General features: G+C 36.1%; 1 protein-coding gene across 3 annotated transcripts in view; it reads left to right on the top strand.

Annotated features, from left to right (window-relative positions):
• Positions 1-3,910: 3,910 nt before the first annotated feature.
• LOC131952507 (uncharacterized) overlaps positions 3,911-27,972 on the top strand; it is a 25,157-nt gene continuing 1,095 nt past the window's right edge. The window contains exons 1-6 of one of the 3 annotated variants that reach the window (XM_059315197.1): positions 3,911-3,982; positions 6,668-6,754; positions 9,687-10,199; positions 10,380-10,481; positions 11,455-11,632; positions 11,775-11,857. In XM_059315197.1, the coding sequence (XP_059171180.1) occupies positions 6,671-6,754; positions 9,687-10,199; positions 10,380-10,481; positions 11,455-11,613 (858 nt within the window). In that variant the 5' untranslated portion in view covers positions 3,911-3,982; positions 6,668-6,670 and the 3' untranslated portion in view covers positions 11,614-11,632; positions 11,775-11,857. Of the gene's footprint in view, positions 3,983-4,416; positions 4,524-6,667; positions 6,755-9,686; positions 10,200-10,379; positions 10,482-11,454; positions 11,633-11,774; positions 11,858-27,971 lie in introns of those variants that run through there. The other 2 variants (XM_059315196.1, XM_059315198.1) reach the window with 2 other exon arrangements.

Below are 27,972 nucleotides of genomic sequence, written 5' to 3'. Positions count from 1 at the left end.
TATATATTATCATACGGTGTTAAAAGTGTTAGTAGCCCACAATTGACGATAAATTATAACACACATTATGTTATTAAACAGAATACAAATAGAAAAGCACTTTAAAAAAATGACTTAGCTAAACTCTTGAGAAGACTCCATGCGAATATATCCAAAGAAATGGCTGACTCAACAAATGTTATACTGGATGGAATTTCGGGGAGCGGAAAACAGTTTGGGGACATGCCGGATGTTGGGGTGGGGGGGGAGAGGCAAAAGAGTTTCTAGTTTCCATTACCCTACCGGGTCGGGCTGCGGTCACAGTTGAATTAAATTGAGAAAAAAAACTAAAAGGACAAAGGTCGCCTTAGTTTATTGCTACAACTGAGGCCACGGTTGATGTTAGGCCTAGTGAATTTTCTTTCTCTCTCTTCCCCTCCCCCCCCCCCCCCCCCCCAATCTGAACTTGAACAATGCTGTATTTTATAGGAAGACATTAGTGTCACACCTTATGTGCAGGGAAGAGCGGTACGGTCGCCTGGTGATTGTTTTACCTGAGGTGGCTGGCGATGGGTCCATTGAGTGAGCCCTCCCCCCTCCGCCTGCACCCCCGTGTACCTGGTATATAAATTTGGAAAAACATGTAATTTGAAACCCTATTGTATTCTGACCAAAATAGTTTTTTTTTTTTATGCCTGTACTAGTTACGGACCTTAGAAATGCTAGTCTTGTCTCGTACGTCGAAGTAGTCGGATACGTAGGAATAAAGCGTCTCGTCTTAACTCGATACATTGAGAAAATATCGATACTAGTCATAGAGAACAGCGATTTCTGCTTGTGCGCTTTGTCGATGTTTAATAGAATTTTTGTATCGCTAAAGACACAACAGACAAAGAGATTTAGCTTGACTGCCTGCAGTACTCGAGAAATATGGCACAGAGATTGGTGAATGTCGAGGCCAGAGATGTAATAGTGGAGCTAATATGAAAGTAAAACAATATTATAATTATATCGTCGTCATTATATTAATTCGCTTTGAGCAGAAGAAAAAAAATGCTACTTTTCCAAATTGGAAGAAAAGGTTACGACCAATTAGTCCCTAAATTCGTACACTATTTCCCTGGTTTGATACAGCATCGTTGTACATGTTTACGACAACGATGGTAAACTTGGGCCCCGCGCTATGGTCGGCTCTAGGCCCCGAGTATTCCTATGCCAGCCCTGTGTGGGAATTAATCCAGTAACGGCTACCAGGGCCGTTATAACTCCCACAATTCATTAAATCAACGTGGACTCACTTACTTTACAGATGGCTCTACTATTTATAACATCAGTTCTATTTAAGAGCCCATTTACTTTACAGATAGCTCTACCTTGCTTTAAAAAACTTTTACACAACTTTTAGCTTGCCCTACAATTCATAAAAAATAATATGGGCACATTGGTTTGAAATGATATCACTACAATGTATATTTAAAAAATGTGGACATAATTACTTTAAATACTTTAAAAAGATGCCCCTTCAGTGCCTAGGAATTAAGACAATAATGATTTTGGATTTAAAATATTGTATGGATTCTAAGCAAATTTTGAAGTCTATACTGTTTTGATACATGAGGCCGAGTTCGCTGTATTGTAAACTTGTCCTGATTTCTCACACACCTTTCACGGCAACCCTAGCATATTGTCGCGAAACTAATACATAAGGTGTAGCTGGCTGTCACTTTCTAATTATAGACACGAACCTTCTCTTGTGAGATCGCGACCCTTTTTTTAGGGTATGGCATCCCATAGCCATAGATGTAAATGCACAGTTATCCTTTACCTCCTCCCCCCCCACCAACTGCCACCCACACCAAAGCTCTATCTCACTGAGCGTCCGTGATTAAATTTGAGAATTATTTCTTTTGGATATCCATAAACCTAGAGTTTATTTTCACGATTTGTAACCAGTGTTTAATCACGATTCGAGCTAAGTCCCAAAGCTATCAGTGTTATTCTATTTCTTTTCAAATTTAATTACTTTAGTTTTGTTAATTTTGTAATTTGTCTAAAATTCTGTGCTTACTAACACTCTTTTTTTTTAGATACACCTAAAACGCATGACAACCGGCTGGATGTACCCAATACACAACGACCGGCAGCAGTAGGATAAATGTACCTATGCGCAAATGCTATGCGCTAAATCGGTATGTTGCGAAAACGCGACTGTCGGCGTTAAGGGGCTAGGCCCCGCGTATTCCTAACGCCGGATCTGTCAACAGGATTGGTAAAATTTGAATTTTCAGCTTGGTAATCCCCAGGAAAAAAAAGGAAATTGGGTCGGCCTAAGAGATCATGGAGAAGAACGGTAGAAGTAGAGACAAAGACCGCTGGGCTCACGTGGGCACAGATAAAGGGAGCTGCCCACAACCTAGTTCGGTGGAGAAGTGTAACTGAAGCCCTTTGCTCCCCTAGGGCCACAAAGGAAAAATTATGACGAATCTGCAAAGGAGAAATTTAAAAGAAATAGCAAGATGTATCAGCTTCTCTGCAAACTCAAGTCCGACAAAGAAAAAGAGTAAACGTTGCCCATAAAGTGCCTGTACACATCAAAAACGTTTTACACTACAACCACAATTTAAGTAAACAATTCACCCTGTTTGAAAACTTGCAAAAAATAAAAACATTTTTTCACTGCAAATGTACCTGTTCACATCAATCCAAATTTACCTAATAAATTAAACCACAGTTTACCTTTACCTTCATATCAATTACAATTCACATGTAAATAACTACATTTTACCTGTGTAAAAGATCCAAATTTTCCTGTGTTCATCAATCACATAAATCTCGCAGCAACAACCAGTGTACTTCTGCAAATCAACCATATTTTACATGTGTAAAACCAACCGCAATCTACTTCTGCAAATCAACTATACTTTACGTGTACAAATCAACCAAATTTTAAATGTACACATCACAAATATTTTACAAGTACACATTAATTATATTTTACAATTACTCAGCAACCATAGCCGTTTACAATTTTGTTCATTCTGATTACGCTACACATGTTGCTCTCTTCATTGTTTAAGTTTTGCAAATACAATCTATATATATAATTCTCTTCTTCGAGCTGTTAGAAAACAAGCTGCAAACGCTCTCCCTACCTCCCCACCCCTACATGGTTTTAGTGAGCTGTGTTCACTCTAAATGTTTACAAGCAGAGCCAACGATTTTAAACGTAGGGGGGGGGGGGGGGGAGGAGGGGGGGAGGGAAGGAAGGGGGGGGGGGGGGGTTATGGTCCTTAACGAGCTACTTATAGTGTTTTAAAGAAATATTTTCAGTGTCAGCGTTGGTACTGTCGAATTCACAAATTATGAATTATTGAAAATTAGAAACAACTAAATAGCGGCGTATGTTATGCCGCGGGCCGGCTCGTATATATATAATTCTCTTCTGGGAGCCGTTAGAAAACAAGCTGCAAGCGCCTCCTTGCAGTCCACTCTCTTTCTCTCTATCACTATCACTACCACCCCCACCCCACCCCCACATTGTCTGGTGAGCTGTGGTCACGCTAAATGTTTACAAAGCTAAATGTTTACAAATCGTAGAGCCGTAGAGCCGGGTTTCTATTAGGGGCAGATAATTTAGTTCGATTTTAAACTTACAGGAGGTAACTAAGAAATAACTAAGAGGAGGCTGCTTTCACGGGGGGGGGGGGGGGTGTAGGGTCGGGGTTAGGGGAAAGGGGAAAGGGGGGGTAGTGTTTTAAAGCAAATATTTTCAATGGCAGCATTGGTACTGTCGAATTCACACATTATGAAGTACTGAAAAGTAGAAAATAAAACAACTAAATAGCGGCGTATGATACGCTGCGGGTCGGCTCGTTATAAATATTGCGTTAAGTCGATTAGCTTCTAAGACGATTTACACACGAATCAGTTTGGTGACATGCGCAGTCAAGTCCTACCCCAAGATACACCGTGACAGTGTATTCGTGTACAAGCAATTTTTCAGGTAGGTTGTGGATTTGTTTCATTGCAGATTTGGTGGTACTTTTCTTTTTATTGGTTACCATGATACCCGCTTTATTAAATCATGTGAGCTGTTGGTAAAGTTTGTGACAAAAACTGTTGAATAGAAAATAAAGATAAAAGAATAAAACAGAGTTTGAAGATTATCTTACTCATTTCGGTGATACAGTAATTGGTTAAGAAGAACACGTGTGTGGTGTAGAAGTTTATATAAAGTGTGTGTGAGAGTGGCCTCCCGTTGTAATTGGTGTGCAAGCGGAGAAAAAGTGTGTCAACTGTAGTGTGTAAGCGGTGTGTGTTGAGCGTAACCGGAACTTAAGAGCGTTGAATAGAAAACCTGAGCGTAGGAGTGTTTTTGGTTTGAATGTTACCTGTGTTTTCCTGTAGAAGTTAGAAATTATATTTGACTATTACATTTGAACTGTGTTTTCAAATGTGTTATACCTGGTTCCTAAATGAAATGGAAAGCTGAGCTTAACAACGTTGTGCAATTGCAACCAGTCAATGATTGTGAAGATGCGATGGTTCGTAGTGATTTTTCCTCAGTGCCAACTAACGGCAATAAGAGCAGTTTTTCGTGAAGAATTGAAAACTCACATCTAACACACAGTTGTTTTAGAACACCATGTTCCGTTCCTAATTTGTAAAAACCGCTCTCGCCGCTCATGACAACTGCAATCACGCTCAGAGTTTTTCCAGGCATCTCTTCGGGGGGGGGGGGGGGTGGCAAAGCCCCCCCCCCCCCCCCCTCCAAAATTTTTTTACCGCACCCCCGAACGAAATGGAATTTATATAATTTATATATAAAATATATACTTTTAACAGTGTCCGCCCCCCCCCCCCCCCCGAAGAAAGTCTACCGCCCCCCTCCCGAAAATTTCAAGTGCCCCCCCCCCGGAGAATAAAGTCTGGAAGAAACACTGATCACGCTTCGGGATCACCGCGACCTCTGTCAACATCTGGAACACGGATGCCCCCCGAAAATTTCAAGTGCCCCCCCCCCCCGAGAATAAATTCTGGAAGAAACACTGATCACGCTTCGGGATCACCGCGACCTCTGTCAACATCTGGAACACGGATGCGTACATTGTCACCCACTTCAGCATCTTTAAATTTTGTATTTGATGTTTTAAGCATCTTAGCACCTTGAGTTTGCAAGCTAGTATGAGCTGCTGACCTGTGTTCCATGATGTCTTGTTTGTTGTGACATAATCTGCAGGTAATATTTCCTCCGTACCCTCCGTCTGCTTAATTGGGTATTCCACACATAGCATGGACATCGTGGCCACAGGATCCACAAGAATGAGCTGCACTACAATGTTTTTCACAAACAATACAGAATCTGTTGGCCAAATTATTGTCACGCAGCTGGTCTGGACGTTCCGCCACGGCAGCAGATGTGTTAGCTGAGGATGTCGTTGCATTTATGGCAACCTCCATTTTTTAATTTGGTATTCCCCTTTTGTTGGGGAAAAATGGTTTCTGACGCCCACGCTATCTCAAGTTGCTTGCACACTATTGTTCAACTTACAAGGAACGCAACAAAGTCTTTTAAACGTTCCGTCTTGTTGCATGTGGTCGGTGACGCCGACTGTCTTTGATTTTGATATTTGATGATTGTCATCATGGAGGAGGCTGTCACATACAGTTGTAGCCCATATATGGAAACTAACATGGATTTACATTTTTTTCTTTTGACAGCCATCTGCTATGTCTGTCTCATGGTCTGACGGCCCTTTTGATCCATGTTGCCTTGCATATAGAATGCTATACAAACAAGAGTTAAACAATACGTTACTCACAATGAAACCGCACGCACAATAATGAAAACGCGATCACAACTTAGTCTAGATAGAACATTGGCCAGGATATCCCGGCCAGTGCGCGCTTTGGCCGGCCAATGTACAGAAAAAGCTGTCAAGTTTTAGTGCTTCGGACTTTGGCCAGTACGTCCCGGCCAGTGCGCGCATTGTCCGACCAATGTACGAAATACGATCTTAGTGATGCTAAGTTCTTCGGGCTTTAGCCAAGAGAGCCGGCCAATGGGCGCTTTGGCCGCACTTCGGGCTTTGACCGTAATATATATATATATATATATATATATATATATATATATATATATATATATATATATATATAATTATTATTATTATTATTATTATTATTATTTTAATTATTATTATTGTTTGTTATTATTATTAATATTATTATTATTACCTTTGCGTAGGGCTTGCAATCAATTGATTAAAATTGATCTATTGCATTTGCCAATTAAAATATGGGACGGCGTGGCATAGCGATAGAGCGCTAGACTGCTAACCCGAAAGTTTCAAGTACGAATACAGGTATAAGTCCGCTCGGCTTTGATGGGCTCTTAGTTTAGTTAGGTTATAGTATCGATCACATTATCTCTTCATATTTCGAGGTCAAAAAGCATGAACTATACTTCATCTGCCCAATGAATGTAGAGGTCTAAAGAAGAATATTTAAAATGTCAAATTAAAATGCATGATATTTGGTCTCTATTCTATTACCTACAAAAAAGACGTCCATAATCTATCCTATTTCATTCGAAATGGCTTTACAGAAACAAACTCCTCTATTCTATAAACATTTCCTCAGAACATTGCCCTACCCTAACATCTTTATTCTATAACCATTCCTTTAGACCATGGACCAAGGCGGAGACAAAAATATCTCTTTGAGTGCTGACGAGGATGACTATGAGCCTGAACTTTCAGACCAAGGCCACAAGGTGTGTACATTTTTGTCAGATCATTCAGTTTTACAACTTCGTGTTCCATTATACATTATTTAATCTAATTTTAAATATATGTTTTATCATCATTGTGGTTTTAAACCTTCTCTACACAGCTCAGGTCGTGAAACTACTTACTTACATACATGACTGTGGAACTATACCATGTCTGTTTATACATCGTTTACAGACCACTATGTCTGTTAGCATAACGTAGATAACACATTATGTCTGTTTGCATAACGCAGACAAAACACAATGACTGTCAATAAAACGTAAACAACACCACAATGTCTGTTTCTACAACGTTCACGTCATGCTATTGTCTTTTACAGAATATTGCCAGAACACTATGACTGTGCATATAACGTAGACAACACACTTTTTTTTACATACCTTAGTCAGAATGCTATCCATATTTGTCTTTTCTCAACAAAACATCGACTTTTTAAAGCACAATGTAATCTACTTGGTTAACTTGTTGAATGCAGTGCGAGTACTCTGAACGTTTTACACCGGATCATGTCTGGGACATGCATATGTCAATTTAAAAAAGCTCCTGTCAGTGCCAGCAAAAGTCTTCTGCAGAGTCTTATTACAAAGAATGAGGAAATCAATTGATGTGATCCTTCGTGAAGAACAAGCTGGCTTATGAGGCCAACAGGTCATGTAATAACCAAATATTTGTCGTGCGCACTATGGTGGAACAGTCCCTAGAATGGAACTCTTCATCAACTACATAGATTCTGAGAAGGCATTTGATAGCATCCACCATCCATCACTATGGAAGATACTAGAGCTATATGACTTTCTAGGAAAAGTCACAAACATTCTCAAAGACGTACTATGACAACCAATGCTGTGTGCGACATGAAAATCAGCAAAGTGAATGGTTTAAGGTAATAACTGGTGTCAGACAGGGCTGTGTCATCTCTCCTGTCATCTTTTTGGTGGTAATAGACTGGATATGAGAAGAGCCACTGAGGAGAATCCAAGAGGAATTGTTTGGGAACTTACCAATCACTTGGTCGACTGACTTTGATAATAACTTGGTTCTACTTCTACTCTCACATGCCCAAAGGACATCCAAAAAAAAAAATAGAGCAAATTGCTAAAAGTCTTGGGCTTAAGTTAAACTCAGGAAAAAAAACAAGACAATGAAAGTTAAAACTAAAAGTGATCTGAAGACCTTTGCTAATGGAGCAGAGCTTGAACAGGTCTAAGACTTTAACTACCTCGGCAGCTATATCTCAGCAAATGGCTGCAACGAGCAGGAAATAACCACCAAAATAGCAATGGCAGCACAGGCTTTCAACAGGCTTGCTAAGATCTGGAAATCATCCTCACTGCAGCAGAGAATAAAAAAAGGATTTACAAAATGACTTCCGGTTCTATTAAGGCTAGAAATATTAAAACAAATAACTACTAGTACTATAATAGTAGTTTATCAACTTTTAAATTTATTTTGGATTAGTGTAGTCAGGTTGTTGTGATAAAAGGGGATATTATATTATTAAATATAAATACAATACTAGGCTATACACCATTGACCACTATTGTGTATTTTATCATGCGAAACATTTGTTGTGACTTTCATTGTTTATTCAAGATGACTTCAAGAAGAGATTGAGGGCGTTTTTTAAAAATATTTTTTAAATGATAAAATAATTCTATACTGCTTTTCAACTGCTTATATTCAATACAAAAATATGAAAATGAGTGTAATCGACGGTTCCCAAACAGCTTGAAGTTTTTAAAATGAAACTATAATTTTAACCCTTGCCATATTTTCTATGCGAGCGGGTGAATGGTTTAATTGTTTTATTATTATTTTATTGTGTGCAAATCTGTGTGCGAACGCTAAAGTGGACAGTGGCTACGGTACTTTCGGCCGAGCTGGTATATAATGCCGAATCTAAGAGGGCGCCAAACGCGGTAGAAAAGAATGATTAAAAACTCATTTTAAGCTGAACTATTGCATTGTATACAATCAAATCGGATACCAAGGCAAAAATTAGTGACTAGTAAAAAGCGCCACCAACCTTTTCAACTGGGTGGGGGCGCTTTTTCTTGTACATGAGTGAATATAATTTAAATGGGAGGGGTCACATAATTGATAATTTTTCCGGGAGCCGGAATTGGTCGCTACGCCTCCCATGGGTTCAGGCTATTCCTTGTACAGTTTGTTTGTTCTACCATGATTTTGTTACACGTTACTTTTAATTCGCTTCGAAAATCTGTTTATACTGAGGTTACTACTTATAACTATATTTAATCCCGTTGGGTACCATGTGTGTTCTTGGTAAGACTGGCATTAGATTAGTTATAATAATAGATTTTAGTATTTTAGTGTTCGAAGTAGGGATTAGTAATTTAGTCGAAGCCTTATCTAGATTTCCTTAGTAGTGATTAGTATTACTATTACATTTTTATTCTTAACCATTTGTATATACATGTGTGAATATATTTTCCAGGCATTTTATTAATGTTTTCTTTTTTCTTCTTTTTCTTTCATCCAGTAACTTGGCTGGGTGTTTGATTGGTTTTTGTAAAATTTGTTTAGTGTTTGCTTGAATGGATTTGTTTGCTTTGTTGGATATGTAGTTTTGAACAGGGAAGTACAATCTAAGGGAATGTCGAGGCCTTTGTGAATTGCTTGCATTTCTGTAGGTTTTTTTATGGTTTTGCTTATATCTTTTTGTATCTAGGTTAATGTTAGGATTTTGACCACTGTATGTTCAGCTTAGATGATTAGCCTGGGGTAGAGTTAGGCATTTACATTAGGGTTTTATACACACCACTTGTCAGGCCTTACATTAAAAAATTGTCTTTAGTATGATTACCTAGAATTTTCAAGCCTATTTTACGAGATTATTTAATACTAATAACTAAAATATCTAAAACGACATTGTTTTCCTCCGTCAATTAGAGGCGAGAGTCTGGTCATAATTGGGAAGAACGATCCACCAATCAAGCAGGACACACAGAGAGCTATGGCCAGGATTACTACGATTATGAATATGATGAGTCGACAGCAGCTGACCAACTGACTGACCAAAGGGATCATTACACCATGAAGGGGATAGGAGACAATGATAAATACTACGATGACGACGATTGTGAACCTCTTGAATCCAGTGTAGACAACCCACATCATTATTCAGACGACACCCCGGCCCGAAATGAACAACAAGCTTACTCGCACAATAAAAGATCAGCCTACCCCAAGAGGGCTTATGATGCTCACAAATACACATGCGCCACACCCACATCCCCATCCATAGTCCCAAGTGACCCTAGGACCAACAACGTGGAACAAAATAAACCCCAGCCCACACCTTATGTACAGAATTACAGGGATAACACATCAGTGGTGAACACCCCGAATTCGAGAGATGCACCTGCACCACAAATGGGTGCGATTGGGCCACGAATGACAGAGGTAATAATTTGAGCACTTTGCTATATTATCTACGTAAGTACAACATTTTACGTAATTTTGAAGCACAACACCATAAGAATAAATTTATATATATATATATATATATATATATATATATATATATATATATATATATATATATATATATATATATATATATATATGTTTTTGTATGACTAGGAGCCATTCCAAGATGTTCCTAGTTACAAATGCATTAGCATACTTGTTATGCTCTTCTGCTGTCTACCACTAGGTATAGCTGGACTGGTGTATACATTTTCTGTAAGTGATTTTAATATTGTTTCACTTATAGTCATAAACATCCTTATATATCAGAGCCAACGTTCGAACGTTTTTCTTGAACTCTGTAAGTTTGTAACAATGATTCCGAGGCTATGAGATCAGAATATTCAGCCACCATGTAGACATCAAATAGACGTATTTTTGTTTAGACAAATGTGTTCCTTACGTTGAATGTGTAAGTTTAAATTTATTTGAAGAAACTAAAAGAAATAAAAACATATTCAATGATAACAACGCACATTTAAATAATCAACCGGAGAGGTAATGCTTTTTGCAAGGGTCATGGAACAAAGCCAACCCGCGTCTACCCTGCACAATCTATGATGGTGGTCTGCCATGAAAGCGCTATTTTTGTAGGGCTGATTGGCAGAAGCGGTTACATGTCTGAATTAATGCTTGGGCGGCGCGTGGAATGGTAGGTTAGGATCCCATTGGTGTCTGACTGCTTGTCTTTACTTAGACTATTTTATGTACCTTTGTCTAGCCTTGGCGTTAAAATATCACTTTCTGGTTAATTTAGCTTTTTGCAACACAACAGGTAATTGTTCTGTTCACAGAAAATAGGCAAATACTATGTTCCTAAAATATTTTTAAATTTTTTAATATTGATAGACTTTCCATTTCGAGATTATGCAGATATTATTAAGCAGGCGAATAATAAAAATTTGGTCGGCAAAAATGACTAAAACTAGATTTGTTAAAACCGGTTTTTAACAGAATTATTTAGGACAATAAATCAGCTTATGGTTTCCGGCAAAGTGCCATCTTGTTTGTTTTTCTTTTAATTTGATAGTTTTTTTATAGGCACGCAGCAACGCGCGACGGGTACACTAGTAATCAGATAATACACCTCTACCACTCTCAAAAATGCCCAATCACAATATAATGTATCCTAATAACAACTTTTACCTCGTAAATTTATAGCCGATCACTGTGTTACTCTTCTCCGCAGGCTGACAACCTAAAAATCCGAAGAAAATACTCGGAGGCCAAGAAGGTCGCGAAGAAGGCAGAAACCCTGAATGTCATGGGCGTATTTTCTGGCATCCTCATCTGGACATACAACGTCTATAGCTTCTTCGCTCGGCTCCAAAGTCAGCAGAACAATTAACAAGGAAATACTTAAAGCCGTAAGAAAGCGTTGGCTTGATATTGTCGACCAGTGCTCTTTGACCGAGCTACAATTGTTGTATGTTTGTTGTATATAAATCATTATGTATATATATATATATATATATATATATATATATATATACCCACACACTGATACAGATACAGATACAGACACAGACACAGACACAGATACAGATACAGATACAGATACAGATACAGATACAGATACAGATACAGATACAGATACAGATACAGATACAGATACAGATACAGATACAGATACAGATACAGATACAGATACAGATACAGATACAGATACAGATACAGATACAGATACAGATACAGATACAGATACAGATACAGATACAGATACAGATACAGATACAGATACAGATACAGATACAGATACAGATACAGATACAGATACAGATACAGATACAGATACAGATACAGATACAGATACAGATACAGATACAGATACAGATACAGATACAGATACAGATACAGATACAGATACAGATACAGATACAGATACAGATACAGATACAGATACAGATACAGATACAGATACAGATACAGATACAGATACAGATACAGATACAGATACAGATACAGATGCAGACGCAGACGCAGATGCAGACGCAGACGCAGACGCAGACGCAGACCCAGACGCAGACGCAGACGCAGACGTAGATGTATATTTAGATGTAGATGTAGATGTAGATGTAGATGTAGATGTAGATGTAGATGTAGATGTAGATGTAGATGTAGATGTAGATGTAGATGTAGATGTAGATGTAGATGTAGATGTAGATGTAGATGTAGATGTAGATGTAGATGTAGATGTAGATGTAGATGTAGATGTAGATGTAGATGTAGATGTAGATGTAGATGTAGATGTAGATGTAGATGTAGATGTAGATGTAGATGTAGATGTAGATGTAGATGTAGATGTAGATGTAGATGTAGATGTAGATGTAGATGTAGATGTAGATGTAGATGTAGATGTAGATGTAGATGTAGATGTAGATGCAGATGCAGATGCAGATGCAGATGCAGATGCAGATGCAGATGCAGATGCAGATGCAGATGTAGATGTAGATGTAGATGTAGATGTAGATGTAGATGTAGATGTAGATGTAGATGTAGATGTAGATGTAGATGTAGATGTAGATGTAGATGTAGATGTAGATGTAGATGTAGATGTAGATGTAGATGTAGATGTAGATGTAGATGTAGATGTAGATGTAGATGTAGATGTAGATGTAGATGTAGATGTAGATGTAGATGTAGATGTAGATGTAGATGTAGATGTAGATGTAGATGTAGATGTAGATGTAGATGTAGATGTAGATGTAGATGTAGATGTAGATGTAGATGTAGATGTAGATGTAGATGTAGATGTAGATGTAGATGTAGATGTAGATGTAGATGTAGATGTAGATGTAGATGTAGATGTAGATGTAGATGTAGATGTAGATGTAGATGTAGATGTAGATGTAGATGTAGATGTAGATGTAGATGTAGATGTAGATGTAGATGTAGATGTAGATGTAGATTTAAATGTAGATGTAGATGTAGATGTAGATGTAGATTTAAATGTAGATGTAGATGTAGATGTAGATGTAGATGTAGATGTAGATATAAATTTCATACATTCTTCCTTAGCAGTTCTATGAGCTTTTCCATACAAGTGTATATTATGTCAGCTACTATATTTCGCGCAAAGTTCTCCGGTGACAAATCAAAAATATCTCTTTGTTTAAACACATAGAAATTTTGTTACTTACTAAAATTTAATTTAAAAAATACAAAATGCAATAATTTAAACAAGAGATTACTAGATTAAATACTTACAATAGCTTGATCAGTTAGCTAATGACAATGACCTGGTATTCACGGTTGACTTGTTTCTTGTCTGAGATTCGTTTTTTTTATTCAGTGCTGGGGAAAATTAAGGGGGAGCATAGTGTTGGACACATTATCCCATTTAATGCCGAAATTAAGAAAGAAAGGGACTCTATTTCATCTGCCACATATGTCGTTAGTCTTATCAGAGGCGTAGCGAGGGGGGGGCATACTTGGGTTGGAAAATCAAAATGAAAGTTTGAGTAGGGGGGGGGGTGCAAGTTGAAAGATTGAGGGGTGGGGGTGCAAATCGAAAGTTTGTCCCCAGGCGCCGGGAAGGGTGGCTACGCCTCTGAGTCTAATGAGGGATCGTTACTTTTATCCTACAACATAAATTCTGAGTGTTTGTTTGTGATTCTCTTAGGTAGGAGCTTTTTATGTTGAACAATGTTTGTATACTGAAATATAATAATCTACTAGGTAAAGCATACGAATAGAAGAAAATATCTAATTTTATAAATGTCAGTACGCTTAAGCATTCTGAAAAGCTTTATATTTTTCTAATGATACGTTTAATATTTACCTTTTATTTTGTAATGCATATTTGAATATTTACGTTTTCTGATGTATTTTTTATTAAATATTTTAAATCATTTATCTCTTGTTTAAAAACATTAACATAACTCAGACCTGCTAGGAGGGAGATTAACACTAAATAGCTGTGTTTAGTTTAAAATACACAAAACTATTAAATAATGGTATCGTGGTAGCGGTTGTTACCATTATGAAATTGGCCTACAGCCAAACACACTTCCTTCCTTCCTTATACGGAAACCGGCTCAGAAGGTTGACTTCCATTAGCCAGGAAGGCTTCAGTGTAGCAAACTCCGACCTTTAAAGAGTTTCCCACAAATCGGTCGCTACTTACGTCGGCTCTCACCGGGCTTTCCTTCCCCACCCACCAGACGCGGGACGTCGTCCTACCGCCTGGTACCCGGCTTGATCGTGGGGGGCGTTCGGCCATTCTTTGAGCCTAGCGCATACAGCAGCTCTACTCGGCCAGATAAAAAACCTCTAGCTGCTGTTGGCTACCACTAGCCATTCCGCACCCACTGGGGGGGGGGGGTCATGAGTTTGGTCCGACTAGTGGCACTCTTCCGAAACCACGTGAAGGCCGCAGCTTAAAGTCAAGATATCTGGTTAGGGTCGAGAGCACACCCTTCTTGGTTCCCGGCAGTCTTGCACCTCTCCTCCACCACGCTATTATGTAGGGGACTTGGGAGTCCGACATTACCAGGCTCTTCGGAGCCAAACAAACTTTACAGCTTACAAACATAGCATTGTGTATGTTCATATTTTGACCTAAGGATGGTCTGCAATTTGGAAATCTAAGCTGCAACCAATGAATTTGTTCATATAAATAAAAATAAGAAACACTTAATAGAATTCCCCATTATATTTGATTAGGTTTTAGCGCTATCTGAATTTTTAGTTAATTTTATAACATAAGAATAAGCCGCAGATAATTTTTTAACTATTAGCATAAGAAATTATAAGCATATTAAAACAAAATAAATAAACACATAACTAATGTATATATAATGTATATATATATATATATATATATATATATATATATATATATATATATATATATATATATATATATATATATATATAAGGTGGAGGTTGTATCTAGAGAGGTGGAGATCTTATTCTCTCATCAGTGCGTCATCGTTGGAATAAGGAGCTTTACCAGACCTGAGCAAACCAATTTTTGCACATTAAACAACATTAATATTAAACCAAAAAATAAAATGTGTTAACCCACATTTCATTACATTTATTTACATTCATTAGACCTTACATAGTTTTGCATTTTTGAAAGCAGAGAAAACAATATAAATAAAAAATGGCCCGTCTTTAATATTCAAGAACATCACTTAACATTCTAATACAAGTCAAAAGACAAAAATAATAATCATTAAAATAGTTTTTAAAAACCCACGTTTTCTGATTGAACTAAAAAGTAGAAAATAATTGCTATACATCACAATAATGCAAGCGATCACTCTACTATAAGCGATGAAAAACGTGGGGCGCCGAAGTAAAAGTTATATTACTATTGATTAGATAATACTATTGACTTTTATTAGGGACCTTGTAGAGAGTCAACAGTATTAGAAACTGTAAGAAAATCACGGCGCCCCACATTTTTGATCGCTTATAGTAGAGTGATCGCTTGCATTATTGTGATGTATATCAATTATTTTCTACTTTTTAGTTCAATCAGAAAAAGTGGGTTTTTTAAAACTTTTTTAATGATTATTATTTTCTACTTTTTAGTCTTTGTCTGTTTGTTTGCATTAAAATCTTGCTATCGATTTTATCTTTTCACTTATTTTTGGGTAAACGAAGACAACTCGTAAAAAGACAACTCGTAAAAAACACGTTGTGTGAATACGTTACTGACTAGAACACATAGATTTGAACCCGTGTCGAGTGGGATAGCAATCGTGTGCCCAACCACTCGACCATATCGTCTCCCCCATTCTGGCCACCATTTGTTACGGTTGTTTGTACACAAACACCGCGTGAACACTACTCAGTAAGCAAAGAGGGAGAGTACCGAACCTTGTTTTCATCAAATTACAGTTACTGGGTTATGTCCCCTTTTCCCCACGTTTTTACTACAATTATATAGCGGTCTAAAATGCTCAATATATAGCGGTCTAAAATGCTCAATAAAATGTTTCCATGGATCAATTTAGTAATAATAACAATTGAATATTCTATGGTCATCGGAAACAAAGCTTCCCTGAAAATTTCAGCGCGCTAGCTAACTGGGAAGTGCCTGAAATATCGATCGCAAGATTTGATTGGAGAACCAAACAGACGCGAAAGCAAGTTAAAGAAAACGTGGGAATAACCAAACTTACATTCAATGCGGGATTTTCACCTTGGCTACTAACATTAATTCATTGTTTTGATAAAGAACAATATATAAAAGTGTGAGTAGCACACCTCTATGTACAAAAATCAGAATTCACACAAGTAAATGTAATCTTCGCAGGTTCTACCTTCACTACTTGCACTGATTAGTAATCTCAGAATCACACATTAAATATCATCATCCCTTGTTCTAATTCCACTAATTCAAACACGGTTTAAATCCTTTCATGAATACTCAGTAGTACTCACAACGATCTAGTTCGACACACAATCGGCACGAAGATTTCCAGCCACGTAAACAAAACATTGGGCCACTGCTACAATCATCTGGCCACAGAAACAAGGCATCTGGCCATGGCAATAAAACATCAGGTCATAGGTACACATAACTGGCCACAAGAACAAAGCGTCTGTCCACATGAACAAGACGTTCGGCCACTGGTACAAACATCAGGCAACAGGTACAAACATCAGCTACAGATACAAGACATCGGCTGGGCTAATAAGCCATCCTTCGCGGCCTTTAAGCTGCCACCATCCAAGGCCTATACCGTAGTATCTAGCCCCAGCTATCTTCCCACAGCCACCGTTCCTCTTTTATAGGCTTGTTTTGCTCACCCCTTTTCATCTCCCTAGAGCGATGTGACCACCACCTCTCTACCATGTGTTTGGGTCGGAGCGACCCGAATTTTGGGGTCCTGGCCCTTAGCTCATACATTTAGGAGACGGGTGACCAGCGCTAGGTCTGCCACCATTGTGCTGGGCAGGCCATTAATATTTAATACGGAAGCATGCTTATGGACTGACCATCGCGGTATAGCCAGAGCTGTGATGTTTGTCAGTGAGAAACCTGGGATCCGGCCAGGGTGATTGCTGGTGCGACGTTTGTTACAGTGACGGCCGGCAGTTTACGTCCTGAACGCTTACCGACTGGCCAGCGATGGCCGTGGGAAAGCTAGGGTCTGGACAACCACACAGCTGATTGGATTCACACCGTGGGCGTTACACAATTGGAGTCCTGGGGACTTGGTTAATAAACGTGGACAAAAGCCCATAAATTACCTGCTGACACCACGGGTAACCACCGGTGTGAGACCAGGATGCCACTTTGTGATTTAGGGGTGGGGGAACATTAACGCCCGATTTAGTTATGATAAACACCAACATAAATTTAACTACAAAAAAAATCAAGAAAAATATGACAACCAAAACAACTCTGCCAAAATACGCCGACTACAATCAACACTGTAACAAACGATATCACTAGAACATGTCGACTTAATATTTAATACATAAATACAACTAAGGTTTTCTTTAAGACTAGATGACAACTATCTTAGTTTGTCTTATCCTGAGTGATCTCATTAATGAGCAACTAAGTTACTATTTTATTTTAGTATAAACAACAGAGTAGGCCTATTAGCCAACATTATATATATATATATATATATATATATATATATATATATATATATATATATATATATATATATATATATATATAGTTTAAGACGGAAATCATGCATCTGTCATAATAAATTGAATTGTTCAATCCTGATCCTGACAGTTATTTCGTTAGATATTTTAATCGGTATGCTAGAATTGTCAAGACCTTAGACGTTAATGTTCCGCGTGTTATGAAAGTAGGCCCTATGCTGATTGTTTTTGGTTCGAACTTTTATGTTTAGACATGATTGTTTCACTTTACGTTTTTCATACGAAATGTTGTTCGATTTAAATTTAAAATTGATCAATCTTTTTCAAATCAATTTTTACGGTTTAGCTTTTTACTTTCGCGTATATACTAGAAAGAAAAGAGTGGGTCACTTTAGTATCTATTGGATACCTTTACTAATGTTTAGAAAGAGACCCAGTGACTTACGCTTTTCTTCCTAGTTATTTAAATAGTAGTCTATAATTTATTTTCTTCTTTTTAGTGCATTAGTACAGGGGTCGGCAACCTTTTGAAGCGGAAGAGCCAAAAGTTACAATTTTCAAAATTTCCCTGGTTTTAAAGAGCCACTAACATTTTTTTTAATTTCAAATATTTTTTTTTCATTAATAGTATTTGTTCAAGGAGCTCGAGAGCCGCATCTTGATATCAAAAGAGCCGCATGCGGCTCGCGAGACGCAGGTTGCCGACCCCTGCATTAGTACATCAAAGCTTGTTATTAAAACGTTTTTACAAGCTTTTATTTAACTCACTTCCTCTGTCGTCAGTCTGTCGTCAGTCTAGATCGAAACGCCGGAGCGAAAATTCGGACACTTCTAACTGACAGATACGGTTCGTAATTGGTACGTGGGTCAAGACATGAAGAGAGTGCAATCTGAAATTAAAATTGACTTAATTGGATGCCTAATTAATTTTTTATGAATTAACTAAAATTTTGACCAAATTAGTAGGCATTTCTATCCAACCACACCACACTCAATATCGCGTCATCACGTTCAATAGGCGCGAAATGGTTTTTAGTTATGAAACTCTATTGTAAATAAAAACATATATATATATATATATATATATATATATATATATATATATATATATATATATATATATACTAGCCGTCCCGGCCAGGCCCTGCACTGGCATCTCTGAAAAACGTATCTGTAAAGGACCATAACTTGTGTGTTTAGTAATCAGCATTTATCCAGCATTGCCCACCCTAACCACAACCAACCACACACACAAAAAACGCAAACATAACACTAACACAAAACAAACACAAACGAAAACACAAAAACAAACACAAACACAATCACAAACACAAAGAAAACACAAACGCAAAGAAAAAAAGCAAACGAAAACACAAACGCAAAGAAAAAAAGCAAACTAAAACAAGCCCAAACCCAAATCCAAACGCAAACACAACCACAAACGCAAACCCAAACTCAAGCACAAAGAAAACACAAACGCAAAGATAAACTCAAAGTGTCCAGTCTAGCCCGGAGCGCCAAATCGCACCATGATTCAACTTAGTACACGACTATAGTACCCAAATAATTCATAGTCTTTTGAACTCACTTACGCGAACGTAGGTACAATAGCGTACACGGGAAGGCCCTGGGCGCCAAATTGCACCCTGTCGGGGTGCCGGAAGACGCCCGGATTTAATTCACTTAAAGACTATAATAACCTGTCTTATCCATAGTCTATCGAACTGTTTAAAACAAAATTATGCAGCATAGCGCTCACATGATAGCCCAGGGCGCCAAATCGAACGGTGCAGGGGCGCCGGCGGACGCGTCTGATTTAATTTAGTGAACAAAATTATAATGCTCCAAGCTTATCCGTAAATGGAAATAAATAAACATATAGGATTTGTAGGACCTGGCTTATTAAATGTTATTGATTTAAAAAAATAATTAGTAAACTGTATGTTCAGTGTATAGAGTAAATAAAAGAAAGGCAGTATTAAAAATACCAACGACATTGCACTTAATCAATCCCCGCTAATTATGTTATTTTTTTTTCTTACCCAGCAAAACAAAGTAATAAAAAGTAAATTCTTTCTTCCCCCGATTTAATGGTTCTTTAAAGGGAAGTAACTGAGTTTTCCAAATCAAGGAACGCTATGAGAACTAAAGGACAAAATGCAAATACATTTCAGACACAATTTTAGAAATTTTATAAATGTTGATACACTTTTTTTTCAATTTTATGGTATGTTCATAAATGTTTTTTTTTTTTTTGTACGGGCTCTTATGTTTTGACTTTTTATTCCACCTTGCGTGGCTCTTAGTGGATGGTAGTGATTTTGGTTTAATTATATTTTTAATGTTTAGTTCTACTTTAGATTTTATGTTTGTAGTTAAATCTGGTTTATAACTGGATTATTTTAGCGAATTGGGGTTGGGTTTTTTTTAAAACCTAGGTGTATATTTCAATGTATTTTATAAACAGATTTAAATTTACTTTTAAGTGTACATTCATACTTAAATACAATGAATAATGTTTTCGCTTTGATCAAGTTTTTTGGACTTCTTTTTTTCAATTGCAAACCTAGATCAATCTATTTTGCATTATTTTTTTAAGGTCTCGTATCGGCATATAATTAGTTCTGGCTAAATTTATCACTACCATTTTAGTATTTGATTATAGCTGGGATGACATTTTTGCGATCATACGGGATTTGACTTTGAAGTAGGTGTAGTTATATACATATACTAAGATTTAGAATTAACTTCCGGCATTGGTTTTGGTTAACGAGGTGGTGAAGTTTAAAATGTTGTTTAAAACGGTAAATATTGATAATCAACACGATTGGTAAAATTCGAATTTTTAGTTTGGTAATCCTCAGGAAAAAGAAACTGGGTCGGACAAATACATCGTGGAGAAGAAAGGTAGAAGTAGAGGCAAAGGCCGCTGGGCTCACGTGGGCACAGATAAAGGGAGCTGCCCACAACCTAGTCCGGTGGAGAAGTGTAACTGAAGCCCTTTGCTCCCCTAGGACCACAAAGGAAACATTATGATGAATCTACAAAGGAGAAATTTAAAAGAAATAGCAAGATATATCAGCTTCTCTGCAAACTCAAGTCCGACAAGGAAATAGAGTAAACGTTGCCCAAAAATTGCCTGTACACATCAAAACCATTTTACACATCAACCACAATTAAAGCACATCCAGTTTGAAAACTTAAAAAAATAAAAATAAAATTTCCCTGCAAATGTACCTGTTCATATCAATCCAAATTTACATGATAAATTCAACCAATTTACCTTTACCTACATATCAATAAAATTCACATGTAAACTTTAACTACATTTTACCTGTGAAAAGGATCCAAATTTACCCGTGTTCCTAAATCACATACATTTCGCAGCAACAACCAGTGTACTCCTGCAAATCAACCATATTTTACATGTGTAAAATATCTACTTCTGCAAATCAACTATATATTAAATGTACACATCACAAATATTTTACAAGTACACATTAATTATATTTTACAATTACTCAGCAACCATAGCCGGTTACAATCTCTCTTCATTGTTCAAGTTTTGCAAATACAATTATAAATATTGCGTTAAGTCGATTAGCTTCTAAGACGATTTACATACGAATCAGTTTGGTGACATGCGCAGTCAAGTCCTAGCCGAAGTTACACGGTGACAGTGTATTCGTGTACAAGCAATTTTCCAGGTAGGTTGTGGATTTGTTTCATTGCAGGTTTGGTGGTACTTTTTTTTATTGGTTACCAAGATACCCGCTTTATTTAATCATGTGAGCTGTTGGTAAACTTTGTGACAAGAACCGTTGAATCGAAAATAAAGATAAACAATAAAACAGAGATTGAAGATTATCTTACTCATTTTGGTGATACAGTAATTGGTTAAGAAGAACACGTGTGTGGTGTAGAAGTTTATATAAAGTGTGTGAGAGTGGCCTCCCATTGTAAGTGGTATGCAAGCGGAGAAAGAAGTGTGTGATCTGTAGTGTGTAAGCAGCGTGTGTTGAGCGTAACCGGAACTTAGGAGCGTTGAATAGAAAACCTGAGCGTAGGAGTGTTTTTGGTTTGAATGTTACCTTTGTTTCCCTGTAGAAGTTAGAAATTATATTTGACTATTACATTTGAACTGTGTTTTCAAATGTGTTATACCTGGTTCCAAAATGAAATGGAAAGCTGAGCATAACAACGTGTATATGCATAGAATTACCGTTCATGATTTTAAGTATGTTATATAAAATACTTTCCTTTAAGGAAATTTCGGTGATATTGGACAAGCAATTTAAATAGAAAAGGAAAAGGAAGAGAGCTCATCTAAATCTTAATAGATATCGTGATAGCACTTAAAGTGCAATGGGGCCATATATATATATATATATATATATATATATATATATATATATATATATATATATATATATATATATATATATATGTATATATATATATATATATATATATATATATATATATATATATATATATATATATATATATGTATATATATATATATAAGTTTGCGGTAATACCGTTCGTTTTTTTTCTGATAAAACGCATAGAGGCTAAAGAAAATTTAAAATTATGCTTTATGGGAATGTGATATAAATTATCAAATTTTCAATGTTTTTGACAAATCGGAAATACAGCAAAATACTTCGGGTTACCAGAAATGAAAAAAATACTACGATAGAATCTAATATTATATATGAAATGACGTCCACATTACTAAATGATATTAAAGTTATTGGTATTTTAGAAACCTGCAAAAAGTTAAGTACCTTTTCCGATCTTTGGATTAAAGGCGTTGTAAGTATAAGACCTTACACTTATACGTGTCATTTTCTATTCTTAACTGAAAATGTACTCAATCTATGATGAAATAAAGTACCCCTTCCTTATACCGAAAATCGTTCAAAAGCTAAAAGAAATCTGCGCATACAATACTGGTCTTATTTACTTATATGTGAATTTTCTCTTTAACGATGCTCAAGTTATCGACTTTTTAAAAAACCCTAAGAAAAAAGTTAAGAGAAAAATACAAAGAGACTATAATACAGAAATGTTATCAATTGAGACGGTTCTCAAATTATTATAGTTACACACAAACACAACCACAAACACACACGCGCACACACACAGATATTATATATATATATATATATATACACGCACATTTACAAAAATTCAAAACAATAAAATTCCAACTCCAGGAAGGTTTAAAACGTCAAGATTTATTAAAATCACGTGTTTTTTTTTGTATAATTAAAATACTTCCTCATTTCACTGTGTAAAAGAAAATAATAAGAAGAAAAGGGGCGCCGATCATATGACTGAGAAAAAAAAGCAAAAGAAATACCTTTGTAAAAAAAAAATTAAGATAAGATTATTAGTTAAAGTAATGACGGCTCTCAAAAAAGATAGAAAACTATGGTTCATGATGAAAAAAACATAAAGCCAGAATGTTTTCCGACTAAGTTAGCCTTTAATAATAACTTTATAAACATGATCCCCTTCCTAAGCTCGTTACATCACATCCTGTTCGGTTAAGTTCTTGATTTAGAACAAGGATTCTCAATTTTTTTTTATCAGGAAACCCGTTAATATTAGATTTCATACATATATCCGTATGTTTACACACAAAAGCAAACTTTAAAACGTAAATAAAGAAAGTTGTTTATTATTATTATTGCTGTCATTATTATTATTATCATCATCATCATTATCAGCATCATCATAATAATAATAATAATAATAATAATAATAATAATAATAATAATAATAATAATAATAATAATAATAATAATAATAATAATAATAATAATAATAATAATAATAATAATAATAATAATAATAATAATAATAATAATAATAATAATAATAATAATAATAACAACAAATGATAATAATAACAAATAATAATAATAACAAATAATAATAATTATTATTATAATTTGTTTTATTATTATTATAACAATTATTAATATTATTATAATTACCTTATCAAAGGGCTCGTAATCAATTGATTAAAATTGATCTATTGCATTTGCCAATTAAAATGTGGGACGGCGTGGCATAGCGATAGAGCGTTAGACTGCTAACCCGAAAGTCTCAAGTTCGAATCCAGGTATAAGTCCGCTCGGCTTTGATGGGCTCTTAGTTCAGTTAGGTTATAGTAACGATCACATTATCTCTTCATATTTCGAGGTCAAAAAGCATGAACTATACTTCATCTGCCCAATGGATGTGGAGGTCTAAAGAAGAATGTTTACAATTTCAAATTAAAATGCATATTTGTTCTCTATTCTATTACCCACAAAAACGACGTCTGTAATCAATTACAATTTTATTCGAATTTGTTTCTACAGAAACAAACTCCTCTATTCTATTAACATTTCCTTAGAACATTGCCCTACCCTAACATCTTTATTCTATAACCATTCCTTTAGACCATGGACCGAGGCGGAGACAAAAATATCTCTTTGAGTGCTGACGAGGATGACTTTGAGCCTGAACTCTCAGACCAAGGCCACAAGGTGTGTACATTTTTGTCAGATCATTCAGTTTTACAACTCCGTGTTCCATTATACATTATTTAATCTAATTATAAATGTATGTTTTATCATTAGGATCGGTTGTACGGTTTTAAACATTCTCTACACAGATGAAGTCGTGAAACTACTTACTTACATATGTGACTGTGCAACTATACCATGTCTGCTAATTCAGACCACTAAGACTATTAACATAACGTAGACAACATGACGTAAAAAACATATTATGTTTGTTTAAATAACGTAGTTATCACATTATGTCTGTTTACATAACGTAGACAACACATTATGTCTGTTTACATAACGCAGGCAACACATTATATCATGCATAACGTAGACAAAACACTATGACTGTCAACAAAACGTAAACAACACAACTACGTCTGTTTAAACAACGTTCACATCATGCTATTGTCTTTATACAGAACATTGCCAGGACACTATAGCTGTCTATATTATAATGAACACTATGTCTTTGCACATAACGTAGACAACACACTTTGTTTACATAACGTAGTTAGAATACTATACATAATTATCTTATCTCAACAAAACATCGACTTTTTAAAGTTGTTTTGAGCACAATGCAAATTACTTGGTTGACTTGTTGAATGCAAATCGGATTGTGCCTGCGACACGCATAAGTCAATTAAAAAAAGCTCCTGTCAGTGCCAGGAAAAATCTTCAGGGCCAACAGATCATGTAGTAACCAAATATTTGAGTCCCTGAAATGGAATTCTTCATCAAATTCATAGATTCTGAGAGGCATTTGATTGCATCCACCTATTGCGCCAACATTCGGTTTGAACTGTTTGATAGCTTATGGATATGATGGGGTATTTTTGTCGTTTACCAAGTTGAATCAGGTGGTTCCGCAGCGCCCGGGCACGGTGCGGTTTAGCGCCCCGGGCTATACTTTGAGCACTATGCTTTTAAGTTTCCTTTTAAGTTTATTTTTATGTTCTGCGTTATTGTTTGCGTTAAAGTTTGCGTTTGTGTTTACTTTTGTGTTTGCGTTTGCGTTTGTGTTTGTGTTGGCGTTTTTGTTTTTGTTTATATTTATGTTTGTGTTGCGTTTGTGTTTATATTTTCGTTTTTTTGCGTTGCGTTTATGTGTGCGTTTGCTTTTGTTTTTGCTTTTGTGTTTGCTTTACGTGTGTGATTATGTTTCCGGTTTTTTTTCAGTCTGTGTTTGGGCTTGCATTTATGCTATGTATGCGTTAGTTTTTGTGTTAATGTTTTGTTTTTGGTTGGTTGTGGTTAGGATTAATTAGGAAAGTAATTTATTTTTTAAACCCGGTCAAAGCAGGGTATATGCTGCTTAATAAACACAGAAAACATGGTCCCTAACATATAGGTTTTTCGCAGAGGCCATTACAGGGCCTGGCCGGGACAACTAGTGTGTATAGATGTGATAATATATTGTCCATGCATTTGATTATGTTTTCTTTTTCTTTTCTCTTTTTTTTCCATCCAGTTACTTTGCAGGATGTTTGTTTAGTGTTTGTTTGCTTATGTAGTTTTTGAACGTGATACCATGGCACAGGGAAGGACAATCTGGGGGAATGTCGAGGCCTGTGTGAAATGTTTCCGTTGTTTGTTTGATGGTTTTGCGTAGAGGTTATTTTGACTATAGTTAAATTGTAGTGTATTTATTATTTCTTTTTAATATTAATGTTTTCATTTTTTTACTTTCTCGTATATACGAAGTATAGAGAAAATCTTGTAATCATGCTAAACAAAAATCTAGATTTTTGCACATCTCGACGTTTTACACCTCCCTAAGTCGTAAAAACATAGTTTTGCAATCTTGTCCGTATGTCTGTGTGTGTATGTGTGTCTGTCTGCGTGTTCGTGTGTGTAAACACAATAACTTGAGTACCGTTACTGCTAGATTGATGAACTTTATATATATGTATTATATCAAAATCGTAGATTTCGATAACAGGATTTTCCAGCGATTTTCGATAACAGGAAGTGGAACTTTTTCTACTTTCAATTTTTCAAAAACCTATAACTTGGGTACTATTTCAGATAGATAAATTAAATTTCACATGTAAGTAAAAGATCTAATTCTTTGTCTTCTATCAAATTTTAAGTTATTTCCGTCGACCGGAAGTGGTAATTTACGCTATTTCCGATTTATCGAAAAAAAAACGCATGTGAAGTTATAAAGTACTAATAATATCCCGCACTTTTATGCACATTTAATTTGGCGTTCACTTGGTATGCAATTCTTTTTTTTCTACGAGATTTTATTGTATTATAAAAAGTTTAAGTAATTAAAAAATTGATTAAAAATATTGTCTATGTCCTGAGTTGCCATCCCCCGTAGTGTTATATTAGAATATTCGAGAAAGTTTCGGGGAGATCACTCCCGGTTTATTAGTAAATATAATTGATACGCTGAATTATCTTTTTTTTAAAATTAGGTTTAGGTTAGGATTTTAACCACCGTAGGTTCAGCCACGGTTGCAGTGACGCCTGATTGATGATTAGCCTGGGATAGAATTAGGCATTTACATTAGGGTTTTTATACACCCCCCCCCCCCTCCCCTTGTCAGGCCTTACATTAAAACATTAATTTAGTATGAATACATAGACTTTTCAAGCCCATTTTACGAGGATGTTTAATACTAACAACTAAAAGATGTCAACATTTTTCTTCGCCAATCAGAGGCGAGAGTATGGTCATGATAGGGACGAACGCTACACCAATCAAGCAGGACACACAGATATCTATGGCCAGGATTACTACGATTATGAATATGATGAGTCGACAGCAGCTGACCAGCTGACTGGCCAAAGGGATCATTACGTCATGGAGGGGCGAGGAGAACACGATAAATACTACGATGACGAGGACGATTATGAACCTCGTGAATCCAATGTTGACAACCCTCCTCATTATTCAGACGACTTCAAGTCCAGTAAAGAACAACAAGCTTACTCGCACAATAATATATCAGCCTACCCCAAGAGGGCTTATGATGCTCACAACTACAGTTACGCCCCACCCACAGTCCCAATTGACCCCAGGGCCAACAACGTGCAACAAAATCAACCCCAGCCCACACCCTATGTACAGAGTTACAGGGACAACACGTCAGTAATAAACAACCAGTATTCGAGAGATGAACCTGCACCACAAATGGGTGCTATTGGGCCACGAATACCAGAGGTAATAATATGAGCACTTTGCTATATTATCTACTTAAGTATCAAATTTTACTTAATTTTGAAGAACAACATCTTAAGAATAAATTAATGCCCAATATATATATATATATATATATATATATATATATATATATATATATATATATATATATATATATATATATATATATATATATATATATATATATATATATATATATATATATATATATATATATATATATATATATATATATATATATATATATATATATATATATATATATATATATATATATATATATATATTGTTTGCACGACTAGGAACCATTCCAAGCTGTTCCCAGTTACAAATGCATTAGCATATTTGTTATGCTCTTTTGCTGTCTACCCCTAGG

This window comes from Physella acuta, unplaced genomic scaffold (genome assembly GCF_028476545.2).
Source record: "Physella acuta isolate Inbredline_101_S28 unplaced genomic scaffold, ASM2847654v3 ptg000875l, whole genome shotgun sequence".
NCBI classification, from domain to species: domain Eukaryota; kingdom Metazoa; phylum Mollusca; class Gastropoda; family Physidae; genus Physella; species Physella acuta.
Note: the sequence above shows the minus strand (reverse complement) of the source record. Positions and strands in the feature narration are given on the sequence as shown.